We start from the raw sequence: 24705 nt of genomic DNA, 5'->3' as shown, positions 1-24705 counted from the left end.
AAAGTGCTTTCAGGCTGGATTTTGTCTCACTGTCCAGGGCCCCTTTTCATTTACTTTGCCCAAAGAATGGCTGCTTCAAATTGCAAAGGCTGATTTGCAGCACAGTTTCAGGTATGGGTCCTTGAAACATTTTCTTGCTTCTTGTTATGCTAGATAAGTCCATCCAATTTCAGAGTGATAACTTTTACTTCTGTCAGGGGCATTTTTTTTTTTCTAATATTGCAAGTCTCTTTTATGGAATTTGCCCCCCAAAATGGCTGCTTCAAACTAAAATAGACAACTTTTAAGACTGTTTAATTTAAAGGTACACTCAGTATTATACAGTGGCATCTAGTGGTGAAATAATAAATCATTCGAAAAAAAACAACAATTGTTTGTGTTAGTAGTATGTAAAAAGATATGTTGTATCGCATAAACGTACTTTTTTAAAATATAACGGTTAGTCTAGAAATCGCAAATTATCTTACATGTCCGCGCCTCGCCTGCTAGTGTCTGCCATGTTTCGCCGCCATCTTTCTGCTACGGGTGCCGTCAAAGACAAATTTCAGCGCTCCATTTCTTAACGCGTTTTTGGAACGCACTTCCGGTTTGTATGGCGACCGCATGTCCACGAAGAAGAAGAGTTTCCGGTCCCCGAAGAGAGCATTATCAAGCATCACACTTACTTTGGGAATTTATTTTATTTCAGCGCGACAAAACAAGAGTTTATATTGTAGCCGCATTTGCCAGATGGAGAGAAATGAGGAACAGACTAGGTTTGGGACGTGCCGGTGCCTTCGACTGCTTTCTACTTGACCGGTAAGTAAGAGTACATTTGTGTTTACGTTTTGAGAGCGAGAGAAAAAGTATACTCCGTACTAATTAATACGATGTTCGTACCTTTGTTTTACGATCACTGTATCTGTTGATTAGCAACTCCGCACCACTCGAACGATTTCGTTATGTAGCTACTTGCTTTGAAAAAAAAAAAAAAGATTCCCGCTGGCACGTTATATTTAGAGTAAATGCGCAAGTTATTGTGTAATGTAATGTAACTGTGATTTCGGAGGTATATTTGCCCATAACTTCAATAGAGAATCTAAAGCATACTGTATTAGTGGAGGAGTTGAAAATTATTTTCGTTGTGGTTGGTGAAAATAGTGTTCTCGAAATTAATTTTCGGCAGGCAATAACTTCTGGACTTAAATGCTGGCTGTACCGTAAGCACTGCTAGAGTCTGAACTCTCTCACTCAAGTGTGTACTGGTCCATTGTGTAATTGGGTGCACAAGAATTAACAGGCTGCCACGTTTTCCACGGAAATTCGACAAGCAAGCAGCCTTTGCATATTCTATGTAGTATGCAGTCAAGTTACTTTTATCTAGCTAATACAATGTTTTGGGCCCAAAAACTAAAGATCTTACCTCTATTTTGGGGGCTTTGTTGGAAAGTTGGTGACATATAGTAGTATCATCAATTATTCTATTTTATTTTATAATTGTGTTTTTGTTTGTGTCACACTAGATCAACAGCCAAACTTGAGGGGTTCCAGAACCATATTCTGATGTATACAAGCATTCATGCACCGTTTAAATACATCACCGACCTGCAAGAAAAAAAAATATCAAGGGGAGAGTCAGCAGCCATATTGGAATGCCCCGAATGAGGACACTTGAATGGAGGACCCCAGAAGGCTTCGGTGTTGTACCACCAGTATCTCCACCTACCATATCTGAGCTGCAACAAACTGAAGTCAGCCGACGTCTTGGTATGTCATTTACATATGGACGGCATTGCACACTACATGAACTTTTTGTGTGAAGCAATACGGAATGGTCACATGTACAAGCACCACTTGTTTTACACAGGACCTGCTGACCAGGTGTCTGAAGCCATGGAGTGACTCCTCCCTCACTTTCCTCAGCAAGCCTTTGAAGAATATGATATCATCGTTGGTGGGAACATGCCCTCACTCCATAACATGTACTTGTGCAGTCAAGGAGCATGTCAAACTTAATAAAACCAGCAAACATTGAAGTGACTTCATTTTTACTGCAGTCTGTTCACACAATCAATGGACAAGCCTTCCTTAATTTTGCCCCAATAACATCATAGAGTAGGCGAAAAGTAGTGTTACAGATCATACTGTGTTCGGGAGAGTTTGAGGAATGTTGCAATGTTAATGGGGGGCAATGTCAGCACACACACACACAAAAAAAAAAAAACATCATGGTATTGAGTTAATCAGATATTTTAGCTGTGTACAACACATACCTGCTCTGTAACACTACTTTTGGCCCAAACCTGTATGTCTATTTTCCATATTTTGAAATGCACAGCGTATTGGTAAAATTCTGGAACAACTGCAATTCATGTAGCTCATTATATTCTAACAGCATTTTTTTTTTTTTTTTAGTTAATATGTTCATTTCATGTAGACTTTTATTTTACTTTATTTTATTCATTCATTTTCATGTACTGTACCTTACATTCATTGGCCAATGAAGAATTCCTTGTCATTGCAAGCATTTATAATAATTCTCCAGGCTTTTGATGTTTTACATTTCTGGTCATGTAAAATAGTGTTAGGTTAGGTGTCGAATGAACACTGCATGTTGACGCCAAAGGAAATAGTATTTTTTTAGTTATTCAAAATGTACAAATTAACACACAACAACAATATACAAGTTATACAAACTACAACAACAAGTGTCAGACATGGACTAATTATATGCCAGGTAAAAAACCTTTGTATTGTCCTCAAGGATCTGGGAAAGTGTCACTTATTTGCTACAAGTCCACCAAGGTGCTGCAGTCTGGGATCCAGGTACAGGAAATCATGGTGGTGCTGATGTGTCAGCAATGTGTCAAAAAGTATTTCTTGGTGTCAGTCTATCAGCTGGACTTGGATATCTTCATGTTCCTCCATGGTCATTTCCTGTACGAGTCTCTGCAAGAAGGTAACAATTGTATGTCAGATGAGGTACCAATTAACTGAAAGTCACTGAGCCAATGAAGTACATTATTACATGAGCAAGACTATTTGTGAAAGCCATGTAAATTCCTGCACATCGAAGTACAAGGAAGCTGTTGTATCTTCAATCAAAACTAATTAAGTTGCTTAGTGATATTTATTAGGTAAAATTGTTCAACATGGTGACAAATCGATATCTGAGTAAAGGGTTTCAAATGTTTTTGTAAGCAGCACTTTTCTGAGTGGTTAGTAGCAACAAGACACGGGGGGTTTACGAGTCTGAGTTGCAGATGTGTCGTTCAGTTAACACCATTATTTTTGCACGATATACTAAACATATCAGCAAACGATGTAATCTAAATACCACATATTCCAAGCAAAGGTATGTTTTGAGCCATTCACATGCATGCTCGAATGGAATTATTTTTCCATGATGACATAATTGTACGTTACGAGGCACCGCGTTCTCTTCCTCGTCGTCTCTCTCGCCCCCTTTGAGATGGTCCACATGTCTATAAAACGTATAACATAACTGTGTGTTCTCTGTTGCATGGTTTAGTTGCACTAACAAATATGAACATAGATAGCCATTATCATTAGCTGACGTACAGTATTTCCAAACAATGCCGACAAAAATATTAATTCTGAAATTAAATGACTAAATCACAATTATTAGGGATCTGTACAGTATGTCTAACAAATGCAATTCACTTACGTCATCACTCGAGGGAATACCAGAAGTTGTTTGCGTTCTGTTCCGGTGAAATTGGTGGTAAGCTGTTGAAGTAGGGTCTCTCTGGGACGCCGTAGTTCGTGTGCTTAAAATCATTGCATTATCTTGTTTGACCGATAGATGGCGGTCGTGAGCTACACACTGGGGCTTTAAGACATGGGTTCTTGCTTTATTTACAGTATTTGTCCTGTTATGATGGCCGTGTAAACACTTAAACGACTGCAAGTCCAAGTGTGTAGTAAGTTAACTAATTAATGTAGATAACATGAAGGTATAATAAATCTGATATTGTTTATTGAAACACAGATTAATTTATCAGTTGTTTATTAAAAAAAAATAATGGGAAGAGGACCTTGAAAAAAATAATCGCATATTAAATAGCAATATTGAGGGGGGATTGAGGAAAAAAAAAAAAAAAGTCTATCTATCATATCTACAGGGAAATATGTTTCCAGCTAAATTTAGCCGTGCCGAACATGTTTTTACACTTATGACAGTGATGTTTATGATGGTGACAGTTTGTCTGTGGAAGAAGTGAATTCAATGGACATGACTTCCTATGGGGGAGCAAGCAGCCTTTTTTCTTTTTTTTTCTGCCTTCCTGACACATTTAATCAGCGAGCGAAGAAGAGGAAATTAAAGTTAGCGTGCTCCTGCATTAATTACTTTACTTGCTCCGTCTACTTGGGAATACCCATGCACGACTTATGCCAGGATGGTTTGGGGAGAGGGTGGTGCGCTACTAACGGCTCTCCGTCCTTATTTGGTCAGAAAGTTCACATTGGCAGTAGTAACCAAAATAGCTCTGCAGCTTGTGTTGATGCGACTACCTTTGGGAGGGGGGGAAAAGACCACACACAAACACACACCCACACAAAACTGACAAAATGTAGAGCGCACGGGCGAGTTCATAAGAAGCCGATGAAATATTAATGGTCACGCCATTTGCAAAGCACCGCATGAGATAAGGCACTTTTAGAGTGGAGAGAGGACTCCCTTAGGCACTGCCCATGTAAAAAAAAAAAAAAAAAAAAAAAACTAAATTGCCTTTTCATTTTCATAAATTAATAGATGTGAATTATTCGCACAGGCATGTTAATGTGACGAGAGGTGTAATATATGCGAAATTATAATCTAACTTAACTTGCGACCCCGCAAAAAAAAAAAAAAAAAAAAAAAAAAAAAAAAAAAAAAAGTCTGGAAAGTTATGCTGGTGTAAATTTTTGATAAGCTATTAATCAATTAATCATTTACAATTTAGAATGGTTCAAATCCTCAGAATGTCTCTCAATAGTAAATATACTGAGATTTCTGTTGCCCCTACACAAAATCAAACTGATTATATTTGTGTATTTTCAAAATAAGAGATTTGAAAACATTTTATTTTTTTTTTTTAACTTTATAGAAAACAATGTTGAACAATTTTGCCCATGTTCTGACATGTTACACAGACCAAACCATCATGTTAATCTGAATTACTTTTTAAATTTTATTTGAAAATATATCATATTTGCTGGTACATTAATAAAGGTGTACCATGTTGAGGTGAAAGAAAGAAAGAAAGAAAGAAAGAAAGAAAGAAAGAAAGAAAGAAAGAAAGAAAGAAAGAAAGAAATTCTTGTTCAGTTTTAAATCCTCTTAGTAAATTACACTGTCTGGTGAGCTATTTTTTAGAACAGGCCCATAGGCGGCTCATGCTGTCCTTGGGGCTAACTAGAACCTGTTTCAGATTTTTTTCTTCTTCTTTAGAACAATGCACAATTAACCAACAGAGGAAAGAAAGCATCCATGGATGCTCTCATCTGGCCTCGGCAATCATCGTCTTAGACGCAGCTTGTTTGCGGTACTTAGCCAGTTTTGGAGTCCCCTCAAAAAATGAGAAAAAAAATGCTCATTACCCGTGACACACAGTTTGAGTAGTAATTGAAACCTTGGCTTTGTAAAACCACGGTAAACCTTCAAATCGGTAATCGGCCCATGCCTACATACAGCCCTGCACAAGGCTTGCAGACCACTATGAATCCATGTGCCCCGCCCCCAAAATCTCCCCTCAAAACCAACAGCAGTCTTACCTGTCCGGGAATTGATGGCGAAGAAGCCTTGCGGATTACCGCTGGTGATCCTATAGCTGAGTTTATCGCTAGATTTTGCATCCGGGTCCAGCGCTTCTATCTGGATGATGGACACGTCCCTGGGGGAGTTCTCCATCACGGACGGGTAGTAGACGGGTTCCGACGCCTGCGGCGCGTTATCGTTGACGTCCTGCACTTCGATGTAGACCTCCACGAAGGCGGACAGGGGAACCACGCCACGATCCATGGCGTAGACCGTCAGCCAGTAGTGGGGAGTGGTCTCGTGGTCCAGCAGTTCTTGCGTTCGGATGATACCTTAAGAAACGAGAGCACAGCGCGAGTTAAGCCACAACAATCTGGGAAATAGATTTTTCACAACTGGAAGAGTTTTTTGTGTATGTTTTAGCTTTGCATGGCTTTTTTTCTTTTTAAATTAATATACTTTAATTCAGCAAAATCCTACCAAATATATATTTTTGTCACCCATAAACATATGTCTATTTTTGTTGACATTTTCACATTTTTAACAAGGATGGTGAAAAGAGGATCGTCATCTGCAACATGAGTCAACTTCCCGTGATGTCTACGTTGTAAACATTTTATTGTTTTATCGTACTGGGACCAGTAAGGTAGTCATACGATTTGGAATGAGACAGAATACTCAGAAAATGCTTAAAAAAAAAAAAAAAGAATACTTCAGAGCTCAGTCCAGACTCAAGCAAGGATTGAAAATTTGCCTAAACATGGAGATTTTTCTTTTTTTTTTCTTTTTTTTTTAACCGTTTAAATTACTATTGTTTTTCATGTTTCAATTCCATTCTAATTTACATTAAGATTTGTTGTTTGTTTTCCAGACACAAAATGTTGGAAGCGGAAAATAAAAAGATCGCAGAAGTTAGGTTTAGGTGTCAACATGCTATAGTATCAACAAGAGGCCAGTAGTTTGCTGTTTACATTATCCGGCAGGGAAGGTTGTTTTACTGCCATGCGGGGGCGACAGTCCTCAGCTGAGCAAACAAAAGAGCTTTCAAGCTACCACGTGAATTGCACCCACTGACAATGGTGTCAACTGGAAAAAAAAAGGCTAGTGGAGGATGGGCAACTCCAGGAAGTCATAGAAAGATGAAGCGTGAGGATGGACTGGTGTCAAGGAGACACTTGATTTTTCTTTTTTATTACTACGGTATGTTTGAAATAAATACACCCAAAAAAAAAAAAAAGCACCAAATACTAAACCATGTCATGTTAGTAAAAAATTTAAAAAAACGAAAACATGCATGAGCATTACTGGGTCATGCCAGGGTTAAGTTTGGGTCATGCAACAGTTATGTTTGGGTCATGACCGTGAGGTCAAGTGTCTGTTTTGAACTGATGTAACCATCATCTGGTTTCAACTGGAAAAACGCTATGTGATGTCAGGAGCTATGTGATGTCAAGAATCTTTAATCTCTTTACTGGGTCAACAGCCAATCAGATAATTCCATGTCAGTCCTGTTACCCACAAGTCTAGCCCCAGCCAATCCGATCAATTCACTGACTATTTAAGCCAAACCGAGAAGTAAGTGTGTGTCGGATTATTAACTCTGTTCCTTGGTGCATCTCCACAGCCCAAAGGGGCTTGGCGTCTCGTGATTCTCGATGCATTCTCACCGTTTCTCGTCTAGTCAAGTTTGTTCTACGCCTCTCGATGTTATGTGAATAAATAGTTCAAATCTTATTTGTGTCTGCGTTTTGGGATCCAACCTCAGAACATAACGCTTAAAGGGCTCAAACAAAAATGGACAGTATATATATTGAAGGTGACATAAATAGTTTACAGAGGGTGTCGCTTTGTTGACACAGCCGTTTGTTGAATGACAGCAGCCAGGATTTGTAAGTGAGAGCAGACAAATAGTTGTGGCTTCAGGTCATGAAAAGCTGCAGGAGGGTGGTGGGGTGGAGATTTTAGATGAAGAGGTGCAAATTCCACGCGCGTAGCATTCATAGCACGCGTAGCATGCTTTGCAGTGAAGGTTGACTAGAGTTCAGTGGGGGGACAAACTGGCTTTAATGCATTGAACTTATGTCATATCGATGAGTCAATTCATTCATGTCTGCAACACAAGGCCTTTTGCAAGTATTTTGCTTTTTTTTTTTGGCGCTCAACCAGGGGCATTTGTAGTCTGATGATAAAAAAAAGTAGAAAGTTGAAACTTGCATTTTTAATGTTACTGGAATAATGTAGTTGAGGTTCGGTGTGCATAAAAGTGTGGTACATCTGGCACTAGTGGTGACACTTGATCCATCCTACCCTGACTGAATAGTTTGCGAACAAAGCATGTGAATTTACTTGCCGCGCCTATTTCGCACCGTTATCCTACCCCATTAGAAGAAAAAAAAAACCTGCCTTTAGGCCAGGAGAAAAGAAAAAAACAGACAAAACCAGATTTGCTTTCTGCTTCTTTTTTTGTGTGCTTGCAGTCCCCGAGGCTTTGTTATTCAAAGTTACCTGAGCTTAGCAAGATGTGAACTGTCATGACCTGCAGCCATTTTTTTTTCATGTGTACACTACAGCCATACACACACATAACACACTCACAAAGGCCTTATTCAAACAAGCCACATGGTTAAGGTAGAGCGAATCAGGATGAAACAAAAATGCTTCCTTATTTGCAGCAAGGCATGAGGACCCGGCTTTGAACTGCGCTAATGCCGCCAGCCCCCCTTACAAACCCGCATTCCCCGAGCCTCCCTGGGCCTCCCGCTCACATGCTTCCAGAAACGAGCCTCGTCTCTGTGCTGCAGACCTGCTGAAACGCTTCACATTCCGCAAGCGTGCTGGAAAAAAAAAAAAAGAAAAAAAAAAAGAGAAAAAAAAAAAAAAAAAAAGGAAGCAAGAAAGAAAGAAAGAAAGAGAAACTAGGAAAAAGGCCTGAACTGAATCGCTGCGTTACCGGGCAACTTCACGTTCTCAAAGGTCCCCTAGACTTTCCAAAAAGTTCTCAGAATTCTTGTGGCTAAGAGCCATGCTTCGAACATCAAGTTTATTTAAATTAACGTTTGTAAACTATCAAGAAGTATAAGGTTACCATCTCACTATAAGTTATCATATGAACTATTATATTAGCATGTTAGCATTATCAATTCTCATTTGAAATATAACTGACAAGTTGTGACAACTAAGGATGTCACTTTTTTGTATATTTATAGACTCAACTATTCTGTCAATTAACCAAATAAAAATGTATTTTTGCATTTAAGTTTACTGCAGTCATTAATATTTGGTGTTTCTTAATAATCAAACAAAATCAAATAACAATAAAGCAAGATGGAGATGAACTTTTTTGAAACTGTGAGCTGAGATGCAAAGGGCTACTGGTTCAATATTCACTTCTGAGATTGCTTCAGGTGCAGTTATATGTCTGATTATTCATACAACGACAGCAAATAATGATCATTTTCTTAACGGATTAGACTGACTAGTACTTTTCCATACATTAATGGTGATTCAGTTACTAACTACTACTGGTATGAAATTCTGAAGTATCTGCTCTCGCAACCTTTGCCTCCAGGTTGCTATTTTGCTGTATGATAGCAATTTTTTTTAAAGCTCATGTTCATAATGGCTCTGCGCTCATGTTGCTACCTATGTTAGCATAGCAACTGTTAGCAAGAACCAGTGATGTTACCAGTCAGACCAGAGGTCAAGGTGGAAGATCTTTGTTGGTCTGCCTCACCAGAGTCGATCCTCAGGTTCATATCCTGCTTTGTTAGCACAACAACTGTTAGCATGTTAGCATTTGAGCAATTATCTTGAAAAAGTAAGAAAGGGCTTCGTATTAAATACTAATGAATCTGTATTGGCATCTTTTGTTTGATATCCTTCCAATATGTTAAGATATCTGTTACCACAAGAGCATTTAATCACTCACATAGCCCTTTCATGCACAAATTATCATACATCAAGTTTCGTACTCAAGCTGCTGTGCTGTCTTACTGCTAAAAATTAGCAATAGAGCTGTCAGCATGATAGCATTCTAACAATCTACAATCAGCTTCAGCACAGGTAGCACCTGCCCATAAAGGCACCTGACCAGATTATCCCGGAATTAACGTTGTGATTCTACAATGCAATACTAGCAGTCGGCATTGCAAGAAAGTCCATTTGTTTATACACAGTTGGACCCTCTGCATGCTCTTCTTGAGTGATTGCGGTCCCGCTGCTTTTCTTTATTCATTGCTTTTCTTGAAGGAAAAAAAAGTTTCATAGCCCCAAAATAAAAGTGAATACTAAATTTCATTTTATAACAAATACAAACAGCAGCATTAATAATACAACAAACAATTGTTCGCCTGTGCCTTGACCGCGAGTGAACTGGCAGGGTTGGGGAATTGGGGGATTGTCTTCTTATTTAACGCAGTTACGTACCGTGCCCGCTCTGTGATAGCCGGCTGAACAAGTTTATCTTTCCTCTAATTTATAAAATGGCCTGTTAATTCCACTCGAGATGGCCTCTGAGACCATACCACGTTGTACAGTGTGTCCATTGTTATTAGTTTAAAAGGCCTTGGCGCATCTGTGATAGGCTGGCAAACAGTTCAGGGTATATCCCGCCTACCGCCCAAAGACAGTTGGTGAGCACAAGCGGTTCTGAAAAATGGATGGATGGAAGTGAATGTGAACCCAATACCCGTTTACCATAGAAAAGCTGCAAAAAAAGAAAAAAAAAAAAAAAAAAAAAACCTTTAAAACTGTCCAGAAAGGTTTCACAAATGCCATACAAATTGTTATTGTACATTCAGTGAATATTTATCTTTCGTCTGACTCTAACTGACACTGAATTGAGGTTCTTATGAGTCGAGCATGACCCGGAGTAACAGGTAAATGAACAATGCCTTCTTCCTGTGCCGCAGAAATTTCTTAAGAAGGTTTAATGGGGTCGGCTGAGAACTGCCGCTGTATCCTTTTAACGACCAAAGTGTGCTTTTCGTTTAGCGGCCGGCAATCAACTTTGTCCCGTCGCGTGCATTCCTGCCGCCGTCTCCATGGCGACGGCACTCAAGCGGGAGGACTGTTTGGATTGGATTCAGGTGGCACTTTGCGGTTGTTGTGGATTTTATCTGAACGCTAACTAAAGAGGAAGGGTGGTTAATACTACATCTAAACATTAAGGCCCAGATGAAAAGCTTGACGTTTTTTAGCATTTTTTTTTTTTTTTACTCAAAAGGAAAATACAATAACACAGTTTCGCAAAGGAATGTCTACACAGCACGCCAAGTGAAAGGGCAATGCATATATTATCATGAGAAGAAAGGGCAATGCATACATTATACAGTCAGGCATCTAGTTTCATGCAGAAATGAACATCTCACACCCTTTTTGACCAAAAAAAAAAAAAAAAAAAAAAAATCACATGCTCCGCAACAATCCTATCCAAGCATCATACCCTTTAAAATGGAGTGTATGGGGTCAGTTATACTAGTACATCTGTCATGCTGGAACCACCTGAAAATGTTTATTCTCATGCGCGTTTCGCAATGAAAAAGTATCAAACCAGGCCAGACATGAAAAAAAAGCAAAAAAAAAGCATTGTCTAATGTACAGCTGGATGACGCCAATAGCAGTTGTGCGGGAAATAACAGGATTATCTCAGAGTTCAGCCCCATGACAAATTTCTATTGTTTAATACAGTCAATTTTTTCTTCAGTGATGCATTCTCACCAATCAGAACAATGAATTAAGGTATATTTGCAAAAGGGAGTCAATACGATACCAAATAATCACTTTATATAGGTTCCAGCGCTACTGTTATATGCATGATGCAGCAATTTTGTGGAAACACTGATTTAAAATGGCTTGTATGGAGATATATTTATGTATTTTTCTTACAGATATGTCTCACAACTTCACAAGTCATGTCAAGCCAAGTTTATTTGCAATTGTTACCACTTGGTCCATTTCTATCACTACAGTGTGAAGCTAGCTAGCTAGCTAGCTAGCTATGCTGCATTGCATCCCGAACATGCACCTTCCCTGGATGCTTCAATATACAGAACAGGTCGGTGCCATTATTTAAATTCACAATATATTATGTATTCCGTTATTCAGGCTACTGTGTAATATGATGAAATGCAAAGCATTGTGGGTATATAACAGGAAATTTGTGCTCAAATGTCTGTCATATAGTGTCACAGGCTTATTCAGGTATAAAAAAGAAAAAAGGAAAGAAAAAAAAATCACACCAACTATTCTCTTTCACGCAGTCATTCCACTTCTGTAACGCCTCCAAAACCCGGGAAATGTGCAGGTTGATGTCAACACTACATTCTATGATTGTTTTGCTCACACAGAGCAGCAAACTTGAAAAAAAAAAATCAGGACTTGAAACCCCTTTTCTGGTTTTCTATTATTTCATTTCACAGTCTCCAACTAGGAAATTTAACCCCCCTCATTACATATCAGTGGTCTTCACACAAGAAAAAAAAAACAGGACTATGCACAGTATTAGCTATTCCCTTTTCACACAGGCATCCGAAACAACCTCTCAAATCAGCATATTTGCAGATTGACGAGTGGAAAACTGACATCTGTGCCCAACATCCATATGCATGACGCACCCAAAGACTGCTTTCCAGAGAAAATCCTCTTGAGTTAATAAATTAGCAGTATTGTTTTGATGAACCATGTTTTAACTTGTGAGGTCGTAGAACAGCGTGAAATGAAGGTAACCTGCCAAGTGAAACAGGAACCAGACTCATCTACTCCTTCAGTCTAACAGAAGGTGTGTGGGTCGTGGCATTTTCACGCTTTTTGTGTCTGTTTTCTAATTTTGACCAATTTTAAAAACATTTTGGCCACAAGATGCAGCTGCGGCTCTTAATATAGCAGAGATCGGTGCACCGCTGCCCTTGCTATATGCCTTTTGCCTGTCAAACAAGCCACACCGTTCATTTCTGCGAACCTCTAGGATGCATTACCACCTCGGCCACATTCAGTGATATGCTGATCTCAGATATAATCAGTGACAAACCCTAGGGGACAATCTAATCAATGTACCTCTGATAATCACTTAATATAGGCATCAGGGTCTAAGGAAGGAGATCAAACCAAGCTTGTTGGATCTGGAATTACTAGTCCAACAGGTGTAAATAATGTCATGCCATCCATCAATTTTGCACTTATGACAGGGGACAACTGTTGCGTGAAAGCGGAAGAAACCAATAGAGCCATAAGCATCCCGGTTATCCGGTCGCTCGTAAAACAACATTATACCGCATTACGACGGGGAGCCGAACACACCACAGCTGACACGCGCAACAAACCCCATGGGGCCTCCCCACATCATCAGATGCTAAATATACCCACCTGAGAGCCAGCGTTTCCCAAAGGAAAACACCGGTGGAAGAAATCACACGTGTATCCAATTCTGAATCCAAACAAACGGATTCAGAAAAACTTGGAATGCAATGTGCTTAATTGTAGTCTTAGGCAGCTATTACTGTATATTTGTATTACAAAAACAATGTCACATTAGCACAGAACTCCACCGTTGCTGAAAATATAAATCCAATCATTTTGTACATCTGATGTGATTTTTGCTAGCTATATCTCTTATACTATGTACCAAAGATCGCTCATGGTGGTCTAAGACTTTACAAAGTACTGCATTTGTGTATCTCTATACAGATCCTAAGCAAAAGGATGAGGCCCCTAGAGTTTCATTTCTGGCCCACTACTCCTCTACAATCAGTAATGAACGGCTTACTTCATCCTGCTATCTGTATCAGTCCTACTCCTCACCAAAGGATCATAAAAACGTATGGGTGGTCGAAGAGTTTTTACACAGTACTGCATTCATGTACATCTACCCAGAAACTCGGCAACATGATTGGCCCTGGAGGAATTTTCCTTGGCTAATGCACCACCCTACAAGTAGTTTTGCAGTTTTGTATCTGCTCTGTATCGCTATTAGAGTATTTACTGTTTACAAAAGATCATTTAAAAAAAAAAAAGTTGGCCTTCGGTGGTCTGAAACTACTTAAACTACTAATCTTTCTAACAATCTGTCAATTTCTTAAGATCATAAAAAGTTCATGTTGGTCTAAAAATCTTCGTACAGTCTTGTATCTTCATCTAGACCCTCACCAAATTTATGAGCCCCTAAAGATTTTTTTTCCTTGACCCACGCATCCCCTCTCTACAATCAGTTTTGAACATCTTACTTGAGCCTTCTTTCTGTCATTTGGTTCAATTATCATAAAAAAAAAAAAATTGTGGTAGTCAAGCTTTTGCATGAAATCTGGTCTTGCCACACAGGAAATGGTTTTAAGGAGGTAGCAAGCAAGTTCCAAAACAACCACATCAGGTGGTTGTGAGGTTGGGGGAAGGCGTGGGTGCTGTAGGAACTCCTGGAATTCCAGACTGCTTATTTTGGAGCTAATTTGACTCAGCTGTGAAAATGATTACTGGGCAGCCGAGCCGCGACGTAAGAATCCCATCGTTCAAGATTTCAAACCGTCGAAAAGATTATCACACACAACAAAGGGGGTAATAAAAGAGGTTGAATGAGGGAGAAACTCAGTTCTTCCACAGTGACTGCTAAGAATGTCCGCTCAGGTCTGGGAAGCAGCTGCTCCCCCGGCCCCCAGCCCCCAATGCGTCCGAGAGCGAGAGCGAGAGCGCGAGACAGAGAACGACCAGAAACAGGAATACTCCCTTTGCCTCATTGTTTCACACTAATCATGGATACCTGAGTATTTCAAACACTTCTCTGTTTGACAAACAGAAAATGACTTACCAGTTTCCTCATCAATGGTGAATATCCCCAGGCCAGAACCGTCCCGGATGGAGTATCGGATCTCGCCGTCTCTGCCTTTGTCCTCGTCCTCGGCTGTGACTGTCATCACGGACGTCCCGACAATAGCATCCTCCTTGATAAATCCCTTCTCCACAAAGGAGCGGAACAAAGGCCGGTAGAGGTTCTCATTCACATCCACTACGTCTACCTCCACAAAGCAAGTGGACGAGAGCGACATGGGCTTGCCTTTGTCCTTGGCCTTCGCCGTCAGGTTGTACACCTGCTTGGTCTCATAGTCCAAGTTCTGCACGATACGCACGGCCCCACTCAGCTTGTCCACCTCGAAGTTGCCATCTCCGTTGTCCATCAGGCTGTACCGGATCTGACTTGAGGCCCCGACATCGGGGTCGTGAGCCTCCAGCCACATGACTACTGTGCCAACAGGGAGGTCCTCCCTCACCTTGACGCGGTAATTCGGGGGGACAAATTTAGGCGGGTTGTCGTTCACGTCCTCCAGAGTGATTTTAAGTGGCACGGTGGACACGAGCTGGGGCTCGTTCTCCGCCAGGTCACGGGCTGCAATTTTCAAGTCGTACACCGGATGCAGCTCGCGATCCAGCGGCTTGGTGACTGTCACCACCCCGGACTCTGCATTAATAGCAAAGTGATCCGTGCCACCCAAAATTGAGTACCTCACCACACCGTTCTTGCCTTGATCCTTATCCGTCGAGTCCACCTGTATAATTTCCGTGCCCACAGGGATGCTCTCACTAATTTCGACTGAGTAGGAATCCTGCAAAAACTGTGGGATATTGTCATTAGCGTCCAAGATCTTGATATCGAGCAGTCGTGAGGAGGACTTCTGCGGAATGCCGAGGTCATAGACCGTGACATTGAGCGTGTAATGGTCTTTTGTTTCCCTGTCAAGAGGCGAATAAACCAAAAGCCAGCCCGTCTCCATTTCGGCTAAGAAGTGACTCTCTGTGTCGCCTCCTGAGATGACGTACACAAGCTTCCCATTGAAGCCACTGTCTGCGTCGGTGGCACCCAAATGAGCGATGCGACCCCCGACGGGGAGGTCCTCCCGGACTTCCACGGAACTAGGGAAGGACTCGTCAAACCTCGGCGCGTACCGGTTGATGGAGTGAATGTCCATGAAGTGGTCGTCGGGCTCAGCCTGAGTGTGGACCTTGCTGCCCTGGAGCAGCTTCTCAGCCAACATGGTAGCCACGCCGGTTTCGACGCACTTCACCTGGACGGGCATACGGGCAGTGATGACTGTTATATTCATGTACATAGGCTGCGTCTCACGTTCTCCATCGCTCGCCACAATCCGCAAGCTGTGAAAGGACGTTTTCGCCGCCTCGCCCTCGCTCAGCGTGTTCCTCAGGGAAAGCACGCCGGAGTTTGCGTTGAGCTCAAACAGATCCAAGTCGTCCCCGGATTTGATGTAGTAGCGCACAAGCTGCAGCTCATCGGCATCTATGGCTGACACGGTGGTTATCTGCTCACCCACGCCGTGGTCTCTCGGCACAGTGACGTCACAGTCCACATTTTCAAACAGCGGCTTATTATCGTTGAGGTTATTCAATGTCACTGTTACGATTGCTTCCACCTCCCTCCGAAAGGGGGATCCCCAGTCGGAGGCCCTGACTTTAAGACTGTAAATCCGCGGCATGAGCTCGTAATCTAGCAGCTCAGAGGTGCTGATGACGCCAGAGAAATAGTCAATGACAAACGGCTGCGGGATGAGATTGGTGATGCTGTACGTCACGTAGCCATTCTCGCCTCGGTCCAGGTCGACCGCCTTCACTGTCACCACACTGGTCCCGACGGGTGCGTTTTCATCAACGCTGGCCCTGTACGACGTCTGCTGGAACTCAGGCGCGTTGTTATTCACGTCGATTATGTCCACTATGACTTTTGCTGCCGCTTTCCCGCCGCTGGCCGTGACATCCAGCTCGAAGCGGACGGCCGCATTGGCATTGATCGGCGCCGCTGTGCTGATCAAGCCGGTGTCGGGGTTGATGGTAAATCGGTCTGATTTGTGGTTAAAAGCATATTTGAGCTGAGGCTGCTTTGGGAGAGCAGTCACCATTGCGACAGGCGTGTGAAGAGGGGCAAATTCGCTCAGGTTGACTCTGTAAACGGCCTTTTCAAAGACAGGGGGCCCCGTTTTGAATTGAGGGGAAGTGACATGTACCAATTTAGCAGATGAAAACTGAGGTGGGCTGCCCTTGTCCTTTGCCTGCAAAGTGAGATTATATCCAAAAGGCTGGCTCTCCCAGTCCACGTCCTTCACCGCTTTTATTTTATACTCCTTGCTCCCCGGGCTGGTTCTCACAGCCCTGAACTGCTGGAGCGGGTCGCCAGCGACGATACTCAGCGACGCAATCTCCCCATTGGGTCCCTGGTCGCTGTCCTCCACTGTCACAATCGCGTAGGTGGGGTCGGTGTCAGAGTCAGAGGGAGCCAGGGTGACAGCGGTGACCACGGGTGCGTTTTCATTCGCTTGCTCCACCCGCACCGTCAGCTTGGCCGTGCTGCTGAAACCGCTACTTCCGTATAACTTCATGCCACGGTCCACCGCCAGGATCTCCAGCTCATAAAGCTTAGTCTCAGAGTAGTCCAGCCGGCCAGTGAGCGTCACCACGCCACTGGTAGGGTGCACGGCGAACATGTCCGTCCACTCGCGGAAACTGTAGTAGTACTCTCCATTCGTACCGATGTCGGCGTCCGTCGCGGTCACCTTAGCCACACTGCTACGTACGGCAGTGTTTTCGGGTAGAGAGATGCTGTACGAAGTAGGTGAAAACAAGGGCCTCAAATCATTGGTGTCGAGCACCTGCACTGTAACCTGGGTGCGGCACTCCATATTGGTGCCCCTCTCCGACGCTTTCACAGACAGCACGTAATGGTCTCGAACCTCCCGGTTGAGAATGGCTGTGCTACCGCCTTTGGTTCTGATGCGCAAAAAGCTAAAATCTCCCAACAGGTAGTCCTCTGCCTTGAACAAGTTCTCGTTGTCCCCGGAGATGATTTTGTAGCGAATCTCCCAGGCAGGGTCGGTGACGTAGATCCCCATCTTGATGTGACTCTCGAGGTAGGTTTTGGCAGCAGAGTTCTCGTAGATGGTGGCATTGTAAACGGGCTGCGTGAAGTGCAGGGAGGCGGCGCCCGCCATCCGGAGTAGCTGCAGGAGCAGCGTGGCCAGCGAAAGCGCCCACAGCCCCGTCATCGTACCTTTTTCACCGTTGCCGCTGCCGTACCACCTGCACAAACAGGAACATCAGATTAACGTTATCACATGAAATACTGACATGATTAGGATTGCAGGATTAAAAAATGTCCGGTAAATTTACATTGGAAGTTAGGATGGGAATTTTGCAAATATTCCAAATTGGAAGCTTTGAATGGGAATTGAGGGTAATTTCATTTCAATGAATGTATCTTCAAGTATAAATATTTTGTTTGTCAAACCACCATGCAAAATAAATAGCTCCATGTGCCCATTGTGAGTGCACTGTATTACAGTACCTAATTTATTGTATCACTCACCCCCTTTTTTTCCCTTTTCACTCAAACAGGAGCATATTTGAAATATCTCACGTTTTGGCTTGCAGGACAATGAAGAAATGGACCGAGCAATGGAAAGAAAAAAAATCATAAGCTGGGGCTTTTGTAAGTAGTCAACCATCAACCTAAACTAACAAGGTAGTAAAGTCAGAATTACCATAAATATTTATAACAACGCTTTCACACTTTTATCACAACTAATAGGGCTCACTAGAAAGTTAAAAAAAATAAAAATAAAAATCAGTCATGGACACCAGTTCTACGCATTGACGCAAAATTGTCTATCACCAGGATGCACAAAAAAAAGTCTTAACAACCTACAAATTAAATTGAAATGAAAAATGAAACCCAATCGGAAGCTTGTAACCTCATGTCGGGCCAACATGGCATCAAAGTTTGATGATTGTGAGGATTTTGGGGAGGTTAGTAATACATGGCCCCGAGCACTTGTTTCACCAATCGAACCAAAATTGGGTGCACACGTCCATTATAACAGGAAGTCAGCCATTTTGGTTCGAAACAGCCATTTTTATTTGGAGGTCACCCAAAGTAACCCTAAATAGATATCCTAGACTAGTGATTCCCATCCTGTGTGCTGTGCTGTGGTAAACTGTCCGATTTCACAGGTAGAACAATTAAATGCTCTCGATAATGTTCAACTATTGCACGGCAGTGCACATTTTAGTTAACGTCTGACTGGTCAAATTCAGATAAAAGCATAAAATTCCATATGAAACTTATTGCATGTCTTTGCAAAATGCATACTGCATGGGACCATATCGCGATAGATATTTTTTCGATATATTGTGCAGCCCTAAAAGGAATAATAGCTTTATGTTCAACAGAACAGGCCCATGCATTGAATAACATTTGTGAGTAAATCGAGATGATGAAAGATCATCATTTCAATATACATTGTAACATTTTAGTTGGTGGTGTGCTTTGAGATCTCCCTAATGTATACATTGGTTTAAAAAAAAAAAAAAAAAAAAAAGACTGGAAAACTCCATCTTCAACAGAAGGGCAAAACGGAATCTACGCCAGCTAATGTGGCATCCAATTTTGAAGATCATCTTGAAGGTCCTTTGTGAAAACGTGGGTGTGAGGACCAATTTTATTGTTATTCATATCTTTCACCGCACATTTTTTTTTTTTCCTCTAAACTGACCACAACCCGGACAAGGTAGGAGACGGACACCATCGCCTGATTCAGACCAAAAATGTGTGAAAGCACCTCATGAAAATTTTGGTTGCTGACTTTTACATTACCATTTCTAAATGTGAAAAAGAATGCATTGAGGTTCAATTTTTTTTTAGTTATCGTATTCAACATAAAACTTGTCCCAGTGGTTTATGTGCATGTATTTGAACTAAAACACCACAGTAACATCCATAATATCCAGATGTGAAATTTTGCCCCAACTCCCCAATGCTGTGTGAAAATCCCCTTTCCTCAGCAATGTGCACTTCATAAACGGTGTGACGTGTGCTGTGATAAGCGATCACATCACATACGTTCCTTGTGTGTGGGGGAACAGTCTAGTGACTCGTTGACTCATTTATGCATACACTCGCTTAATGTGCGCACGCCACAAATTGCCCATAAACCACCGTTGCGTACACATGCCATTATGCAAATGTATTCCATTTCGCAGACTTATTCCTCTCCATCAATTATGCCACGATGATAAAGAAATTCCGCTATCTCGCTGTCCCTGTGCAGTCATAAAAGTAGCTCCCCGGCACATAAAATGCCAGGAGCAATTACCATTACAACAGAATAAAAATAAAAATCTTGGGGGGGGGGAGCCGTGCGCTATTTACTAGTGTATGTTGCGTTCTCGTGTGGGTAATCAGTGTTCACCTTAAATGTGAAACCACATAGCCTGCAGGTACAAAAGAACCATCTGCTGCTCGTGGGCGTCCATTGTGAGGGGATATAAGGGAGGAAAAAAAAAAAAGCCCAACTTTAAGTATCTTAGTTTAAACAAGGGGAAATACGGGTTTCACGTAAGGACGCGAACGCGACATATGTAAGGTTTTCTTCATTTTAAAACAAGCTTTTTGAGTTCGTGTCTAAGTGAAGCGCTTGAAGAAAAGTAGTTTGAATTCCCATCCCCCAACTCTAAAACATCAACCTCATGCAACAAGCCGAGCGAGGAATGTGTTCCAAACGTATGGAAAACGAGCTTGTATTCAAACGGCGAAGTCCGAAAACCCCACTCGCTACTTTAAAACAAATAAACTGACTTTTTGCTTCAAACTCAGACTCAACTCAACAGCGCCGTGATTTCGTTCGCCAAACCATAAAATGCGACCAACGCGCAACTTTTCCGCACTTTATTCCTTGCGATAGCGCACGGAACCGGACAACTTTAGGACCAAAAAAAAACTAAACACCAAAAAACGCCACGTACCTTTTTTCCCCTCTAAAGAAATAAGGATTAATCCCGAAGTTTGGGAGGTTTGCTGGGTGCTTTAGGTAGTCCAAATGTCGGCATGGTGGTACGTTGAGCTCTCACTCTGCCGCCGATCATCCATCTGGTGGCAGCTCCGAGCGGTCTCCCACCGCCCTCCTCCTCCTCCTCTTCCTCACCACTTTTCCTTCGCTTGCCGCCTCCGCCGCGCACTACACTGTGATATCACTCCGCGCTGCGCATGATCCGGAACTACTTCCATTCTGGCAACAAGTGAAGAAATCAAACGTGATCCTTCTTGTAAAGGTACTGACTATTTATTTATTTTTTAAAATGTGAATGAATTTGATAGTGACAATTTAATATATTTAATACAACAAAAAAAATACAAATCACGTTCTAAAAAACGTATTTCTCTCCATTCCCATCCCGCTTATGGAAGGTAAGTATAAGCTAACAAGCTAAGCGACAACTGCCTATGTCGAACAACGTCGCGTTGAGCTTGTTGGAAATGGACAAAGGAAGAAAAAAAAAGTGAGAAGTGAATCTAGTGTTAAGTGTTTCAAAATAGACACACTTTAATGACAATTCCATGTCATGACAGGTGCGAAGTAGCTTCTAGCTGGGAGGACAAATAAGCGAAACACAAACTGGATGTTCCAACTGAGTCTGCATTATGGTGAGTGTTTTGGTGCTTATTGTGCATTTTATTATTGTGCATCATTAAATGGTTGCTTGCTTTAGTATAGAAAAAAACTGGGGCAAACTTGTTAATGGTGGAAACAGTATATTTTCTAACCTCTTATGGCAACAAATGTCCTTGGCCGTAAGCTATTTCTTACTTACATCAATGATTTAGCGAGCAATACTGCATTTTTATCTGTTAAGCTCTTTGCAGGTGATGCCAAACTTGAGAGCTTATTTAACAGGAAGAGATATGAAAATTGAAAACAAAAACTTATTGGTTTTTCGGTCTTTGTCCTCTCAACTTATAAATGTTTTTTTACATTGAAAGTTGCGGAAAGGGAGACGCTTATCAGGATGCCCTTGAACGCATTAAAAAGCTCTCACCTCCTGTCTGAGTAATGGCCCTGACCTCACACATTTCTCTCTCTTATTGCCATAAGTACACAACTTTACTCAGTATGTATTGCAATGGGCTTACCTCAGCAGCTGTGTTTCGTCCATCCAAAACATAATAAGCAAACCACACAACTTGGATTTAATGCATTGAAGGGGACATGAATTATTTTCACAATTTAAAACAAGTGACAAGTCATAATATTTAATAATATGGCTGCGACACCAGTTTGTCAAAAGGATAAGAAATTACAGAACATTTTACACCCTTTTTAAAATGTGTTTTAAGAGTGTGGAGTGAGAGTAAAACAATGGATTTCATTTCTACTCATGGAGGTGGAACTAATGTCAATTAGTGTAGCTGATGTGGCACATGCAGTGGACATACTGCCCCCAAACGATGACAGCTTTGATGAACATTTGAATATTTGCTGCTTACCGTAATTTCACATTTGCTAACGCTATTCTGTGCATCCAAGAACATTGCCGCTTGTCTTAGCTTTGATTGTCTGCCACTTGAAAGTGGTGATTGTTAGCCAAGCCTATCTTCTTCCAAGTCATGGGAGGACAAACTTGGCGTGGAGGTGGAATTATATAAACTAGCGCCACTGCGGCAACATTCCAAATGGTTTTGGGAAATTGTTAATGACTCACATGTTTGTTAATTTCATGAGTTGGCAGGCACTCCAGAGTCACAAATATTTGGATACACCAAATAGCTAAAAAAAAAAAAAATCCATAATCTTAATTATAATCCTGACACCATCCTCAAACTACTCCTGTTTATGACACAATGAATACAGTGTGCTGTGTCTATGTCTTTATCCAATATAATTAGTCATATAACATTATATTCAAGTTTATTGAATTGAATTCTCCTTTTTCCGGCACAATGAATACAACTGCTGCATTGTCCATGTCAGAATGAGCTGCTCTGTTACATAACAATTCGGGGGAAAAAATGACACAAAACATTTTGGGCAACAAGAGATTTATTAAGTTGATTAATTTCCCACTTGATGGGTGGGTAAGCGCTCCAGAGACTAACTGTATACAAGGCATTTAAAAAAAAAAAAAAGTCTCTTTTAATTTTGCAACATCTCCCAGAAACTGTTCCTGTTGCTGGCACGAAGAGTACACCGCGTTCCATCTGCCAATTTCGTCATTCAACACAGTTGCCTGAACATTCTGGCAAAGTTTCACACTTGATGGTTGTGCAGGCACTCCAGAGACTGAAACTATTTGTAAACAAGTTATTAAAAAGTAAATTTTTCATAATTATATTATATCCCTTTTTGTGTGTCTTGACACCTCCCTCAAACCGCTCCTGTTGCTGTCACATCGAATATTGCCGCGTTACATCTGCCAACGTCTTCATTCAACACGCGCGTACAACTGAAGTTTGACGCCACGCTGTGAAGTGGCCGGCAAAAAAAATGCCCAGGCTGCCTGGAGCCGGCGGTCTGGCGTGAGAATGTGGGCCTCGTGTCCATTCGGCAGGGGCTCATTAAAATCACATTTGCCCACAGGCTGAGGCAACCAACAAGACCTGTGGGGCTTTGTGTGTGCTCCTATGTGGGAGAATTATTGAGCTTGAGAGGAGGAAGTAGAGGAGGGGGGGGGGGGGGGGTTGGCGTTCAATGTTTCATCTTCCTCCATCTCAACCTCAGTTTAGTCAAGAGACAGCGTTGAGCTTTGTGACCCGCCCCCACCTTCCCTTCTGATCCGCCTGTAAAGCTTTAATTGAATTCACGTCAGGTGACGCCCGCGGCTGCTTCCTCGGCTTTGATCCCTGCGAGTGTTTGCGCTCCTCAATGCTGTGGGGGTGGGGGGGGTCACGTCCTGCCGCCTTATGGACCTCGTGGATGGATGCATGATGGACGGACGTGCAGGCTTTTTTTTTGCACTGGAGCACTAAATCAACCCCTTCCTCCTCTCTCACCAAAGCACAGGAAGTGCTTTATTAACTTGTGACATTGAGCAGAAGCTCTTGCGTCCTGGGTGGCTTTTCTTTTTGTGAAGAAAAACTTGATGACTCTTTCTTTTTTTTTTGTATGAAGTGGTATTAGTGCGGTACCTAAAAAGTAAAAAAAAAAAAAAAAAAACCTTCGGGAATAAAGCGTTATGACAAACCTGTAAATCTGGCTAGTGTGAAATTCAATAACGATGAACATCTTTTGTTAGCTAAGCTTGCAATTTCTCAAAATGTTTGCCTGTAAAACCTTGGCCAGACTGTCATATAACAGAGCAGATCATTGTTTCTCATGAAGAAATAGTCAAATGCACATGGTGAAATCATTGTGCCCACAACAGGAGAAGTTTCAGGGAGATGTTAAGACACATAAAGGGGACGTATTGTGAAATGTTGCAAGTCGTGTGTGGCAGATCTTGTAGGATCCCGGATAAATTATATTCTTTTCATTTCCTTTGTTTTTGGTTAAAAATCTTGTTTGCTCACACACACATTTGTTGCCTAAATTTGCGCTCACAAGTTAACTAAATCTATGTTTTCATGACTCAGTACAGTTGTAAGTGGTGTCAATTTTGTTTAGTTTTTTTTTTTTTTTTTTCTTTTAAAGCATGGTCGAGTTTTTAGCACGTCCACCTCCCAGTACTGAGGACTCGGGTTCGAGTCCAGGCTCCGGCCTACCTGGGTGGAGTTTGCATGTGCCCGCGTGGGTCTTCTCTGGGTACTCCGGTCTCCTCCCACATTCCAAAGACATGCGTAACAGGTTATTTGAACGCTCTGAATTGTCCCTAGGTGTGTTTCTGAGTGTGAATGGTTGTTTGTCTCCGTGTGCCCTGCGATTGGCTGGCAACCAGTCCAGGGTGTACCCCGTTGACTGCCCAAAGCCAGATGAGAGAGGCTCCAGCACCCCCCGCGACCCTTGTGAGGAATAAGCGGTCAAGAAAATGGATGGATGGATGGATGGTCGAGTTTTTGTTCGAGCCGCATCTTTCTGATCGTGGCACGGTCGCAAGAGTTGTCGCTTCTGCGACAGATCGTGTAGATCCCTCCCCAACCAAATCTCATATTTTTTTTCTTTTTTCTGTTTCTTTTAAAGCAATCACCCAAGAACTTTCAGCTTTCATTTGTT

At 41.9% G+C, this 24705-nt stretch overlaps 1 protein-coding gene and 2 long non-coding RNA genes across 13 annotated transcripts in view; 2 read left to right on the top strand and 1 right to left on the bottom strand.

Moving 5' to 3' along the window:
- fat1a (FAT atypical cadherin 1a) overlaps positions 1-20717 on the bottom strand; it is a 74619-nt gene extending 53902 nt beyond the window's left edge. For all 10 annotated transcript variants that reach the window (XR_013283807.1, XR_013283808.1, XM_077523246.1 and 7 more), the window contains exons 1-3: positions 20528-20717; positions 14535-17806; positions 5758-6072 (exon numbers count right to left, since the gene is read on the bottom strand). Coding sequence is in view for 8 of the 10 variants with exons in the window: in XM_077523246.1 (XP_077379372.1) it covers positions 5758-6072; positions 14535-17772 (3553 nt within the window). In the remaining 2 variants the exon portion in view is untranslated. The remainder of the gene's footprint in view (positions 1-5757; positions 6073-14534; positions 17807-20527) is intronic.
- Positions 305-3172, top strand: LOC144020139 (uncharacterized). Its single transcript, XR_013283811.1, has 3 exons — positions 305-798; positions 1503-1746; positions 1847-3172. It is a non-coding gene; the product is annotated as an uncharacterized LOC144020139 (long non-coding RNA).
- Positions 20571-24705, top strand: part of LOC144020138 (uncharacterized) — a 137086-nt gene continuing 132951 nt past the window's right edge. For both annotated transcript variants that reach the window (XR_013283810.1, XR_013283809.1), the window contains exons 1-2: positions 20571-20833; positions 21132-21206. This is a non-coding gene — a long non-coding RNA (uncharacterized LOC144020138). The remainder of the gene's footprint in view (positions 20834-21131; positions 21207-24705) is intronic.

Source organism: Festucalex cinctus, chromosome 6 (assembly GCF_051991245.1).
Source record: "Festucalex cinctus isolate MCC-2025b chromosome 6, RoL_Fcin_1.0, whole genome shotgun sequence".
Taxonomy (NCBI): domain Eukaryota; kingdom Metazoa; phylum Chordata; class Actinopteri; order Syngnathiformes; family Syngnathidae; genus Festucalex; species Festucalex cinctus.
The sequence above is the reverse complement of the archived record's forward strand: the minus strand, read 5'-3'. Positions and strand labels throughout refer to the sequence as shown.